A 13,583-nucleotide genomic window follows, 5' to 3' on the forward strand; every position below is an offset into this window, starting at 1 on the left:
ACTTTTTTTCTTTATCCCCTCCTTTTCCGTGCATGTTCACCAAACACCCTCAGCACACATGACAGTTTGGGTCAAAATACAATCATTTGAAAGTGACAGTACTTAATTATTTCTTATCTGGCAACCCTGCCTGGCATGGAAACTAGTTTTCATGTAAACCAAATCAAAATTTACTGTAATCAGTTTTAAAACCATGATGATAAACCCTGCCAGGCTGTTAGCAAAATATCACTAAAACCACAGGTTGGATTTTGTTAAAATATTTCAAAAGCTCATCATTAGATGTTGACAACTAATCTTGTAAAGTCAACTCCAAATCAAGATGGCCACCAACTTATTTTAGAAAACAGATATTTTTGCATACATCAGGTTAAAAGTTGAAAAGGTAGTAGCTGAGCATCAAGTGCACTGAGTAACATCTCCATTTAAAACTATGACATTAACATTGTTAGCAAAATATCACATGAACTCCTGGGTGGATTTTAGCTTAACTGCCAGAAAGCAACCTAGGATGAACATCTAAAAGATGGACACTGCAGCTGCCGTAGCCCAGTGGTTCCCAACCCCGGTCCCTGAGGAACACCATCCTGAATGTTTCAGTTTCTCTGCTCCAACACGCTTGATTCAGTGATTTAATTACTTCAAGTTCTGCAGAAGCCTGTTAATCATCCATTCAAATCAGGCACGTCAAAAAGCAGAGAAACAAGAAAAACATGAAGGACGGTGTTCCTCAAGGCCCACAGCTGGGAACCACTGCTTTAGCCAATACACAACTGTTTACAATTCAGTCAATTTTACAAATATTTGGAGTTAAATTATTGATTTGTGGTGTGGCTGTGTGCGAGTCATCAGGCGTCATCTTGTTACAGACTTGACCAAAAAGGCTACAACTCAGTCCTCTCTTCGTAAGACGATCTTAAGGCTTCGTCATGAAAGGCAGTGAGCATTCCTTCAGTGGTCAGATTTACACAATTGTTCTGTTAAAGTAAAGAATCCAAAACAAAGCTTTATTCCAAAACAAGTTTTATTTTTTTCTGTATTTCACATTCCACATTAGAGAAAACAGTTCTGCTCTTGGCCAGCTGAGGACAGAGTACAAAAAGAGCAATAAACAGCTGATTAAATGCAGACTAAATCCTCATCTGCACAGTGGTTTTAATTATTTATACCTATTTGAAGAATAAATGAGCCTTGTTCAAACAATTCGTACTTTTGGTATTTCCTGTTACAGAAATGTAAATAGTGTGGGGGCATTGTGTTGGGAAGAGAAGGTGAAGTTCAGGTGTTGCTTTAGTTTTTCACACTTTGACGATGAACTAGCTCCCAAGAACGTGACCACAGAGGGAAGAGGGAACATGCAGAGGTGAAGAAAATGAGCATTTTATCAGAGAAGCTGAAATAAAAAGAGCAGCTTGAAGAAATCTTCTCTAATTATTGGATCACAGTCGATGTTTACTGTTTACACAGTCCGTCTTTATGTTTTTGTGTAAGAGGCTCCAGCTGGACAGTGTCGCCGCTGATGAAAAGTCAACTAAAGGTTCTGTAAGACACGACGCATTTTCCACTTCTTACGTCAGTATCTGGAATATGGACTCCGTGATCGAGATCGTGACCTTCTGCAAAGACACAAAACGAAAACCTCAGGAGCCGGCCAACAACAAATGAAAAGTATAACCGTAACGAGACCAGAAAGTACACATTACTGCGATACATTGAAGTATTTTCACATACATTCGATGAGATGACGTGTTAGCAGTACAACGAGGTAAACTCAGCAAAGTGATGAGATACAGTTCATGTGCGCATGACGCTTCGACTAAAGATGACAAACGTCAGACCGACAGTGGAAAGGCTGCTTATGCTGGACAGGCTGGTTTGAGTACTTTTGTAACTTTATATGAGGGATTTTTTTATTTTTAGCTTAACAAAAGAGAAACCATCTGGTGAGCGGTACATCAACGAACAAAATCCAGAGCTTTAGCCACGTTCGAAAGAAACAAACAAAAAAATCAAAAACAAAAAATTTTTAAAACTGTAGCAAATAATCCTCTCAGACTGACACGTCGTCACGTAATATAAACTCCAACAGACTCCAACAGAACAGTCCGGTTCTAATAATCATCTGAGAGGACAAACGCTTAAAAAACCTGCTCAAACCGGGCGTTCAATTTAAACTTTGGCTGCAGCAGCTCTTTGTCTCGAGTCAACCATCCAGACTGGCAGATGGAGCTCAGCCTAGACTTCTAAAACGTCTACACCAAGTCTGCAGCCTGATCCGAGGAGGAATGGAAAACTAGATAACAGCTTGGCGTTTCATGAACAAATGAATTTTACTCTCGCAACGTTGGGCCACTGAACCCTCTGCGCCTCTAGAGAAAGCCAGAGTCGAAGTGCTGGCCGAGTTTGTGTAACATGAAAAGACGATTCACTGGGCTTCATTGGAACTGTAAGGATTCCTGCGGCTTCTTACATACCTTTTGTATGAGTTGGATTCTCGGCCTGAGGGACAGAGGAAACAGAGCCACAATAAAAACAAGCGCATGCCTTAACATCTTAAAGCCAATAAAACTGACAGCTGAAACTGACGGCAGCAAATCAAACGGAGCTTCAGCTGGTGAAATATGTCTGCTATGACGATGGACGACTCTACTGTAAATAAACGCACGCTCACCAAACCAAATGAGTTTGTGATGGAAAACCTTCTGTCTTACTGTATTTGGAGGGAGAAGGTGAGTGGCTCTGTCGGCCATACTGCTTTTCCCATTCGTCCCGCTCCTTCTCGCGCCGTTCTCGTTCCCTAAACACAGAACCTGTAAGTCCAACAGCTGCAGCTCACAAACACCAGACGGTCCACTTCAACGACTTACTTCATACGGATTTTGCGTGCCATGGCTCGTAGCTCTCCTTCTCGCTCCTGTAAAATAAAACAAAAAGAATGAGAGGGGGGGGGGCTGGTGGGGGATGAAGGATGAGAGCGCTTCTGTTTCGGCAATACTTTACACACACCTGCCGCTTGTGCTCCTGCTGCTGGATCTTCACCTGAGCAGCTTTCTTATCCGCCTTGGCTGCAGGTTGAACCAATAAAACATGGAGTTAAGAGGGAAACATTTCCAACTCCTTATTTAGCATAAAACATCAAATACAGTTCAGAATGTTCACATTTAATGTGACGGTTCACATCTTTTGAAGTGGGGTTTTGTGGACAGGTTATAAAGAGTAAGTATCTTACCTGTTGTAGATAAAGCCTTGAACAACCTCGGTTTGGAAAAAATAAGTTATTTCTGACCAGACTGATGAGCTAACAGCTAGCCTGAGAGGAACTGAGACCAAAGTGGATGGCTGTTATCCTAAAAGTTTCATAGCAGTTCATCCAAAAGCACTTTTCATCACCGTGACGTAGCTGTAAGTCTCGTGTTACATGTGAGCTTTATTATGATGCTCCTGCACGACGTACCCCAGGCTGCACAAGAAGTGTTACAGCTAGCTGCTGCTGCCTCCAGGTATGCTTACAAAGAACCAAATGATTTAATGTAAAGAGTTGTGTAATGCTAAACTGATTATGCAAATGTTTATAAAGTAACGTTAACAGCTATGACATTATCAAAATTGTAATTAGGCCTGTCGCGATAAACAATAAATCAATTAATCGCACGATGAATTAAAATTATCAACCTCATTTTTATTTACTGGCTTTATCGTTTCTTCTTGTCTCTCTCTTTCTTCTGAAGACACTGGATGACAAAAGGCTCAACTCCGGCGCTCTTCACTGACCCCTCCCCTTCTCTTTAAAATCTGTTTTAACTGTCAAAAATCGTGTTTTTGGATCGTTAAAAGCAGCTAAGCTGAGGAGCTAAGCTAACAGGTCGACCTCGGGAATAAACCTCCGTCTTGTCGAAAAATTCACGGTTGAAACCCGTGCCTTCGGGCAAAGTTGTTTTTCTCTGCAAAAAGAAGCTGAGAACTTGTTTACTGATTTTTTTTATTAAACGCTGTGTGTGAAAAATGCTATGCTAAAGAGATCAAACCACACCTGTATCCGCCATGCCACCATGTCAGCACATGTCACGTCAAAGGGCCCGCCCTCCTATTTTTCTTAAAGAGACACGCTGCTAAACTATCCATCCTTTGGTTCAGTCTTATACTGCCATCAGGTGGTCAAAAAGGGTAATACACCCAAAACAAATCAAAATTTCTTTTAAAATTTGACAATTATTGTTAAATTTCAAACAATATTATCGTTTATCGCAATAATTTCTGGGACAATTAATCGCCCAGCAAAATTTGTTATTGTGACAGGCCTAACTGTAATAGCTTCAAAACGAGCTGCAGTTAATTTTATCTAGCCTGTTAGCTTATTATGGTAAGAAAGAAACTAATCAAACCTGAGGTTGTTCAAAGGGTGATCTACATTAAGTAAGGCATTATTTGTTCATAACTTTTCCACAAAACCCCACTTCAAAAAAAAAAAAAAAACCTGAACTGCCTCTTTAAGGCCTGTGCAGTTTGTTGCATTCAGGGACACTCACACTGCTTGTTGAGCGCTTTCTGCATTCGGAGCTTCAGCCGCTCCTGAGGCGTCAGCTTGGGCTGCAAGTGACAGAAATGTTTTAGCACGAGCTTCCAGAGCCCGACAGTGTGTTTTGAGTGTGTGTGTGAGTGTGCACGTGCTGAAAAACAAATAGGATACTGTCACCTTTATGTACAGTAGCTGGTGGAGATGAAAAGGCACGGGATAAATTAATTACAAGTGATGTTTGTTGAGTCAACACAAACACTTAGGCTGAGCAGGTTGTGTGTGTGTGTGGAGGGGTGTTGTAAAAACCAGCAGCACGCAGAACTCCAGAACGATGAACACAATGCATTTACACACACACAATAGTGTAATAGGGAGATAAAAGGAAGTAGGACGGCTGAAGGAGGAGAGAGGGTCAGAGAGTGAAACACGAGCAAGTTCAGGTCCAGCAAGTTTAGAGAAGTTCAGAAAGAGCCAGTGGCGCTTGTTGTTTTCTTTTTTTTTCCACGACACACCCATCATTGGGCTGTTCAGACCTGGCCAGGCAAGAAAACTCACAGGTCACAACGCTGCAGGCACACTTAACGCAGAGGAACATCATAACTTCTAGACCATTTGCCTGCTTGACGTTTTTCACACACTGTTCCGTCTTTTCCAGGAAGTCAGTTGAGAACAAAAGTAGGGCCAGTAAAAAATTAAAGTATCTGTGGGTTATACAACCGTCCCAGATACTCCACGCGGTCGTCCATAAGCACAAATCAGACCAGTTCTGCTGATTGTAACACACTTGCAAGCAAATCTTTGCTAAACTTTATTCTTCAGGGAGCGTGTAATATGAATCTTGTTCAAAGAATTTTAACTTTCATATGCATACATACTTGTTACCAAACGTGTTCAAACGTGCAATAAATAAAACCTGATATACATATATTTCCCTAAAAAGGAAAAAAAAATCCCCTTCATCCTATGACCACTGATATGCAACACCATCAGTCTCTAACGTGCTTGTTCAGCATGTATTCACAAACCAGAAACATTATTGATGTAACATTTTTAAAGAGGGTCAGACTATACAACTTATACTGAGATTATAGAACCATCTGAGCTCATTTTCATTATTCGCAAAGATGCTGGTCTTTCAAAGCAGATGTGAAGTTTTAACAGTCGACTACTTCCACTTATAGAGGCGGAAATAATAAAAAATAAATCATTTGAATCTGTGGACAACAGCTTTTATATTCCAGTGTGATGGACAACCATGTCAGCCTGTCAGGGATGAGGGAGGCGTAGGCTTTTAGCAAGAAACCGAGCAGGATCAAATTCTTACTGACTTTGGAGGCTCCCGTCTCTTTACCACCCGCAGTGTCAGGCCTGAGGACAAACGGAGAGGACACACAGATGAGGACATTTTCATTCACAGGCGAGAATTTCAACTCATCTCAACTCTGACGGACAATAAAGCTGCATTACTAGTGGGTAAAGACGTCAAAAACAAACAGTACGCCACTGTCCCCCGTCGCTGAGGGATTTGAACAGTGAACGTTTGTAGTTTTTGACATGAGTGTTTTTCTGGACTGGAACTGAAAACACAAGTAAACCTTAATGTTTTTGGTACAAGATAATCCAGCGGGTAGGAGTTACACTACAGTGTTTTCCCTACCATTATCCAAGGAGGGTGCCCTGCCCTGTCAGCAGAATCAAGCACCCGGTCTGCCAAACCCACACCCCCACGGCAGACTGCGCCGCTCAGACCTAGCATTTGTACTGTACTGTACTGTACTGTATATAATAAAAACTAGAAAGCATAATTTCCTCAAATGATTGGGGTGGTCAGTTTACATATAAATGGTGGTGGCCATATTGGATTATGATGTGGCGACCCATTTCACCTTAGGGAGCTTTCTTACACCTGGAAACAGCAACACGCCAAAATGGAAGTTAGGACCTCACTTATTTCAAGTTATTCAGCTCACAAGATGAACTGGACTTAGGGCTGGACGATATGGCCAAAACTTTTATCACGATATATTTCTTGATTTTGGTCGATAACGATATAAGTCAATATCGATATAAACAATATAAAAGCCTCAGAAAAACTGTACAAATAAATTAATGTTCACCTTTTATTTGTATTTAGCCTTCAAAGAAATTCTGAAATCACCATCAAACTCTCAACTTTGTTGATATTAATAGTTTTAACTTTAAACAACATAACCTAACCCATGCAGCAAACATATCGTGATATACATCTATATCGAATTATTGTCCAGCCCTAACTGGACCAACGGAGGTTTATCCAGTTCCTCTCTTCGCCTTGCGACAGGGAACACTAGCAACAATCAGTTTTCATGGACTAAAGCAACACGTGTGAGTTAATAGCGCGTGAACAGCTGTGTCTAAAGTGACACCACACGCTAAAAACAATTTGTCAACGTCCAAACCGGTCAGTGCTTTTGAGTGTAGACACTTTTCAAAGTGAAGTTTTACTGGTCTTACTTTCTCAGCTTGTCAGAGACGGAGTTGGTAGCAGGCTGGAACCCTCTGTGAGCAGGAGAGGGGCTGTGTTGTTGACGGCTGGGAGAAGGAGAGGGACTGCGGCTGCCACTTTCTTTCCGACGGTACCCCCCACTGCTCCAACCTCTCTGCCTCGAACCACCGCCCTGTCGTGAGCTGGAGCGGGACCTGGCAGAAAGGACAGCAGAGCGTTGGTAACAGATGTTCATTACGCACTAAGAATTGTGATGCGGGGAAATTAATCTGACCGTGTTCGTCTGCGCGCTGAGTATCGTCTCCTGTCCCTGTCTCTATCCCTGTCTTTATCCCTGTCTCTGGCCCGGTCGTTGGACCGTGATCTTGTGCGCTCACGTCTCCTCCAGGATCCTCCTCTACCTCTTGAGCGAGATCTGGAACGCCGTCTGGACCGCGAACGACTACGCGATCGGCGCCCATCTCTTCTCCCGCGTCCCCGTCGGGCACGACGCGAACGGGAAGATGACCGGGAGGAAGACCGAGACGAGGAGCGAGACGAGGATGACGGGGAGCGACTTGAAGACGACCTTCGTCTCCTGAACAAACACAGAAACAAGAGCTTGAGTAATAACACGAGCTTGGCACCTAGCCTACCTTTACAGAACTTCTGTCTCACATCACACATTAAATATAAAGAGCTCGTAATTACACCGTTCCTCTGCACAGTTTCATTGATCCTGCAGCTGTTTCCACTAATATTTTATCTGGTCCGCCTCTCCAACCACAAAAACCTTTCAGTATTCTCTCTGCGTCAACAGCTGTGGTCATGGCAACGTCTAAATGACTGAGCGAGAAAAACGAACCAAAAGAAAAAGTTGAGAAGAGGGAAAGTTACCGACCGGGAGCCCCTGCTATGACCTGCAGAGTGCTGCAAGCTGGAGGGGGCGTGGCCAGCGTGAGGAGCGGCCGTTTGTGTCGCCGCTGCAGCTTCGTCATCGCTGCCTCCGAAGCTGGTGATGAACGTGATCTTCTCAGGACCAGGAGTGCAAGACCGAGACCGGGACCGGGACTCGGAGCTGGATTCTGACTCTGGCCTGGAACAGATGAAAGAAAATCAAAAACCGTGATTCTAGAGAACGTTTAGACACAACTAATCAGAAACCTCCGGACTGACAATGGGTCAGCTCACCGTTTGTAAGGATCGTATGTTGGGCTGTCTCTTCTGGCATAGCTGAAAAACAACAGAATGAGGAAAAAATGATCGTAAAATACGTTTAAACCTCAGAGGATCAGTAAAAAAAAAAAAAACCTAACTTACCTCGGTGGGCTGATCTGTCTCCCTTTTAGTCTTTTTTCTCTAAACTCCCTCCTCTGTCTGCGAGAGCGACGGCCCTGAGACGATCAAAAACAAACATTACAAAGTTGCTATTCCTTTTTTTATAGTTGGTAATTATTTAAATGATTACATCTTACAGAGTACATGGCCCTCTCTGCCTCCAGAGCTTTGGCGTGTTTAATAGCTTCCACTTCCTCCTTGTCTTTCTGCAACATCCTGACAAATAGATCAAATTATAGAATTAAAATAAATATAAAAGGTCAGTAGCATTGGCCACATAAGACTTTAAAACTCGGCGCTGAAGTCCATTCTTACTTTAATTGTGGCTGAAGCTTTACACAAATGCAGAGGTCCTAGTCCACAATAAATTTAAGAATAGTCAGTTTGGTTCCATTTACCTGACAAAGTCTCCTTCGGCCATTCCATAAGGGGTTGCAACTTTGTTTAGGTCCACCAGCTGTTCCTGGTTCAGCTCATCAACATCGACCTCCACATCTGTCCACAAAACATCACGTCTTTCAATAACACATCAAGTTTAACTCAAACATTTACTGATTTGGCACACCGAGTTAGAAAATGTTGTGTTCAGAAATCTCATGGTAAACAAACGTTCGGTAGATTTAATATGACAAAAAACTACAAATTAACCTCAATAAAAAGGAAGTGACAGCCTGTTAATGTGATCTAACATGTCTACAATTTTTAATGTGTTTTTTGTCTTTATTAAATTCAAAGTTTGGACTACTTTGTAAAACAAAATCTAAAAATGTTAAACCAGCTGTTTTCATTTGCATCTATACGTCTTGTCAAGGGAATGTGTATCGTTTGCGCTCCCCATGCTTCATAATTGTTATTTTGAAAGATATTAAAATGTTCCATGATCCTTATTCTATGTAATAATCAGTCTTGGTGTGACCGGTCAGTAAAGGAACAGCAAGAAATAGTTTTTATTATCCTCAAGGTCTGATATGATTACAGTGACGTAAGTTTGGAGAGTCCTTGAGAGCTGCTGGCCTTCCAGATGTCTCCCTGCTTCTGTCTGCAGCTGGATTCTGATGAAGCTGGACAGGGCGGGGCTGGAAGTTTCTACAAAACTGATTGTTTTTTTTCTGTTCAGGAAGTCAGAACGGGTCAGAGCCTCAAACAGGTGAAACCAATGATAAGTGTGAACTTGTGAATTCATTGATCCTTCTGTGATTGCTGGCTGTTCTCCAAAACTTTAATAAATGACAAAACCTACACCTGGTTGTTTTGGGAATCCATTTTTTCCACGACTCTCTATCCTCTAGTGCCAACCTCTACACATGATTTTTCTGTACAAAAGGTTTACATGTCTGAAGGGCCAATTGAAAGACATTTTAACAGAATTGTGGACTAATAACGCATTAGAAAATGCTCCTTTTTTGTATCTGCTGGTATATATTTACATCTCAAACTATTACCAACTTAATTAGGAAAAAAATTGCTCCTGACGTTAGATAAATATAAGACTATCTCAAAGTTACTTTAATAGTATTTTGCAAACCTTCATATATCACAACTAACAAATTATGACTTTTTATTTTGGTTCTTTAAACTCATTTTGTCCTGCTGTGGGACTTTGTTATTGGATGTATCACTGACCAAACCACGTTAGAAATTATTACTGATTAAAACTCATCTTATAAGCAAAGTTTCTTAAAGTTAGTATCTAAAAAAGAAAAGAAAAGCACACAAGAATGAACTCAGAGGTTAAGAGAGCAGATAGGTGATGGAGGGAAACCACACCAAATGTGACTGGTGCATATTAGTCAGTGTTTGTCTCCAGTGGTCCAATCTAACACGTTTTGTCTCTGGAGTTTTAGTTAGCTCATTACTGTCAGTCACTGTTCCTCACCGATATCAGGGATGCCTTCATCCTCCTCAGATTCACTGTTCTCTGAATTATCTTCATCTTTGTCTGACTGGGAGTTAGGCTCCTGCAACGTGCTGTCTTCATAAGTGTAACCGATGGCAACTTTTTTCTCTGCCAGCCTGCACAAATAAAAAATGGTTGGTTTTTTTTAGATGTGCTGGACGAATTATAATACAGGGCAGAGACGCCAACCACTACAGCATTTGCGTACTTCTTCTTCTCCTCCTCGTTAGGTTTGGACAGGCCACCGTAGAGCTCGTCCAGGTAGATCTGGTATAAACACTGCTCCTCTGAGACTAAGAAGACAAAAGGGAGTTAAAGAGCAGAGCACAAATGCAAAATATACTCACAGAGAGCAAGTTAAAACACCAGTTATAGTCACATTAGAGATCTGCGTGTGCAGCATATGAAATGTGCCTCGTTCTTAAGATATTCAGTGACACTCACTGTTGGCATAGTCATTCTGTACCAGACCTCTGTAGCGTTCATAATTGCACTTCCTCTCCTCCAGCTCCTGCTCTGGGGTGCTGTGAGAGACAAGGAGCAGAAGTGTGTGTCACATGTAGCTCTTCAGTGAACGTTTAACACTCGGTGCTGCTGTGTTTCAATAAAACATTTAATGAACTACGAAAGTCTTGCTGGGAAAACTGAGGCTTGATGTTTAGGCGTCTATTAGCAAGACCAGGTGCAGAAAATACACAAAGTCTTTTTTGAAGTTAACAAGGTCAATATTATTTTTAATGCAGCTTTAAACTGCAAACAAAATCATGTTTAGTCATGGAGATTATACTGTGTGGAAGAAATGTTAATAGTTTCACAATATTCATTCATAAACACAATGTATTAAACATAGCAGCAATAGGCATTCACTGTTCTTAAAGGTAATCAGGTTAAAAAGTAATTTGTACACTTACGATGTGCTGAGCAGAGGTGGGGTGTAGGTCGGGATGTAGTCCAGGTGTGCCCTGACATCAAATCTGTCAATCATGTTGTTGGCGTCTCCCTGCCAGGGCATCCTTTCAACGAAAAGAAAAGGAAAAACATTTAAAAAATCAAAGTCTATGCGCTGTGAGAGTCTGTGAAAAGTGATTCTCACATGTTTGCAGGGCTCTCTGCAGCCAGCGCCACAGCAGGATCCAGATGGATCTTGTAGTTTCGGCCGTGAACCTGGAGAAACTGGGCCGGATCTTTTTTCTGTCGAGACAAAATGAGAAATCATTAAAACACAATAAACAACAACAAATTAAATTTAAAAATATAACTAACCAAATATTTGTGTATATCATTCTACAAACTGTATCAACTCCAGTTTTTGGTCAAGCCAGATGAGTAAAATAAGTTTTTCTTTATCGTTTTTAAAGATGCTGAAGGTTAAGTGTTTTCTCACTTCATAAAATCTAAATTAGAGTTAGTCTAGCTGGATTAGGTGGCTGCAAAAGAGCTACATTGTTTCAACAATTATTCTCATGAACTTTTATACACAACGTTTACAAGGGTAGCAAAATGCCTTACTATCTTCTCATAGTACTCTCTCCGGCGCTCACCACGGCGCCTGTAGTCCACCATCATGCCACGGAGCTTGCGCTCGTGTTTGCGGGCCTCCTGCCACATGACGGCACCGCTGGGGGTGGGAGCGCGTCGGGGCACGGCTGCTGCACACAAGAAGAAGAAAACAAACACAAAGAGGAGGGAAAAAAGAGAAAGAACGAGTTAAATGTAGCAAGCAAGCTTTTGTTCTTAGTGATCTTAAAAAGACAAGTTATCTACCGGTTTTGCTGTAGAATGGTTACTTCAGCCAAAACCAAATACTGGAAATAACTTTTGGTCAACCAAAAAACGAACCGCACAGCTGCAATGCTATGTACTGTTCCAAAGTAAATTATATTGTGTTCTCAAATAGTATTAGGAAGAACAATAAATCTAACTTGTAATATAAATATCAACCAAATAATAAATGTTAATGTCAGGAACGTTCAGTTATGGGGCTTTTTTAAAGAAAGTATTGGACTGTGCAGAGTGAACTTCAGACAGATTACTTGACATAAGCACAATGTTTACAGGTAAGAAACTGAATTTTTGGCGTTTAGGTTTTGTTTGGTTTGTCTCACCAAACTTGATCGCGACTAATCTTTCAGATGTTAGTCGCCACAGCTTGTCGTCCTCCATCTCACTCTGTCCTCACTCCAACTACCTCCATGTCCTCTCTAACTGCATCCACACATCTCCTCTTTGTCTTTTTCCTGGCTGCTGCAATTTTAAAAATGTTCTACCAATAGAACATATATTATGATTCACAACTAGTGAGTGCAAACAAAGCTTAGCTGGAAGTCCAGGACACAAAATGTGACTCAAATACAAAAAACGAACAGAAAAACTAAATAATAGTCACATGTTTGTCTTTTGTATTAATTTAAACATACATCTGAACTTTCAATATGCTAAAATAATTGGTAATGATGTGCATCATTTAGCCACTGATATCTAAAAGCAGTAACTCTTAACTTTTTAGTATTAAAATTAAATTCCTGTTCTTTAAACACCACTGGTACTCCTAACAACTTTGTGGTTTTCCTTTTAACTGCAAGACAATGAAAACATTATTAGCTACTTTTTACCCAACTGTTCATAAACAAATAGATAACCCCGGTTATTTACATTATATCTGATCAATTTAAAAATGAACTGCAATCACATTTTTTGTTCCTGAGTTAATCAAATTTAGGATTAAGTAAAAAAAAATAAAATAATCAAATTAAACAAAACCCACGTGCCAACCAAAACAGAAATTTCAGTACCATTACATCATATTAGACATTATGGGATTAATAAAAACGTTTTCTTAAACCTGTGTAATGTTATTTTTCACATACTTGATCAGGATTTTGTAGTTTCTGATGAAAACATGAGAAATTCAGAAGCTAACGTTGCTACTGAATGTCATCGCTGTCAAGCTAGTTTCACTTGTTCATTTAGAGCGCAGTATGCATGTTTTTAGACGAGACTTTATATTAAACATTGTCCTCGTCAAAGTTTACGTGGTGTTTGACACACGGGGCCTGCCTGCGCAAACATGCGGAACTCCGGCCTGTTAGCATGATAGCTACATTAGCTCTTTCTGTGCACAAAACGATTAAAAACAAAGTTTGACTCGCAGCTTCACGACACACACAACACAAAACTGCACAACGCGTATGCATTTCACTCGATACCTGTTTTACTGTCCACAAATATAAACGGGTTAATTCCGGTTAGCCAAATGCTAATGCACCACAGTGACGCCACACGCCTCCTGTTCTTTCAACAGAGCATTAGCATGCAGTACCAGAGACGGCCGCTGGGGGCGCTGCAGGCTGAAATACACAGGACACCAA

At 41.1% G+C, this 13,583-nt stretch overlaps 1 protein-coding gene across 1 annotated transcript; it reads right to left on the minus strand.

Annotated features, from left to right (window-relative positions):
- Nucleotides 1-1,081: 1,081 nt before the first annotated feature.
- On the minus strand, nucleotides 1,082-13,526 carry LOC119411265 (CLK4-associating serine/arginine rich protein). The gene is made up of 21 exons (XM_037678198.1): nucleotides 13,422-13,526; nucleotides 11,725-11,864; nucleotides 11,309-11,406; nucleotides 11,127-11,228; nucleotides 10,660-10,739; nucleotides 10,424-10,508; nucleotides 10,195-10,331; nucleotides 8,717-8,813; nucleotides 8,456-8,534; nucleotides 8,301-8,374; nucleotides 8,172-8,213; nucleotides 7,882-8,076; nucleotides 7,276-7,578; nucleotides 7,010-7,195; nucleotides 5,845-5,884; nucleotides 4,527-4,587; nucleotides 3,007-3,065; nucleotides 2,868-2,914; nucleotides 2,712-2,797; nucleotides 2,475-2,499; nucleotides 1,082-1,616 (listed from the first exon to the last, which is right to left on the minus strand). Exons 2-21 carry the CDS (start codon nucleotides 11,821-11,823, stop codon nucleotides 1,574-1,576), a joined length of 1,938 nt encoding a protein of 645 aa, XP_037534126.1. The 5' UTR covers nucleotides 11,824-11,864; nucleotides 13,422-13,526; the 3' UTR covers nucleotides 1,082-1,573.
- Between the last annotated feature and the right edge of the window lie 57 nt (nucleotides 13,527-13,583).

The sequence above is a fragment of the Nematolebias whitei genome, chromosome 6 (assembly GCF_014905685.2).
Source record: "Nematolebias whitei isolate Nwh7 chromosome 6, NemWhi1, whole genome shotgun sequence".
In the NCBI taxonomy this organism is placed as follows: Eukaryota; Metazoa; Chordata; class Actinopteri; order Cyprinodontiformes; family Rivulidae; genus Nematolebias; species Nematolebias whitei.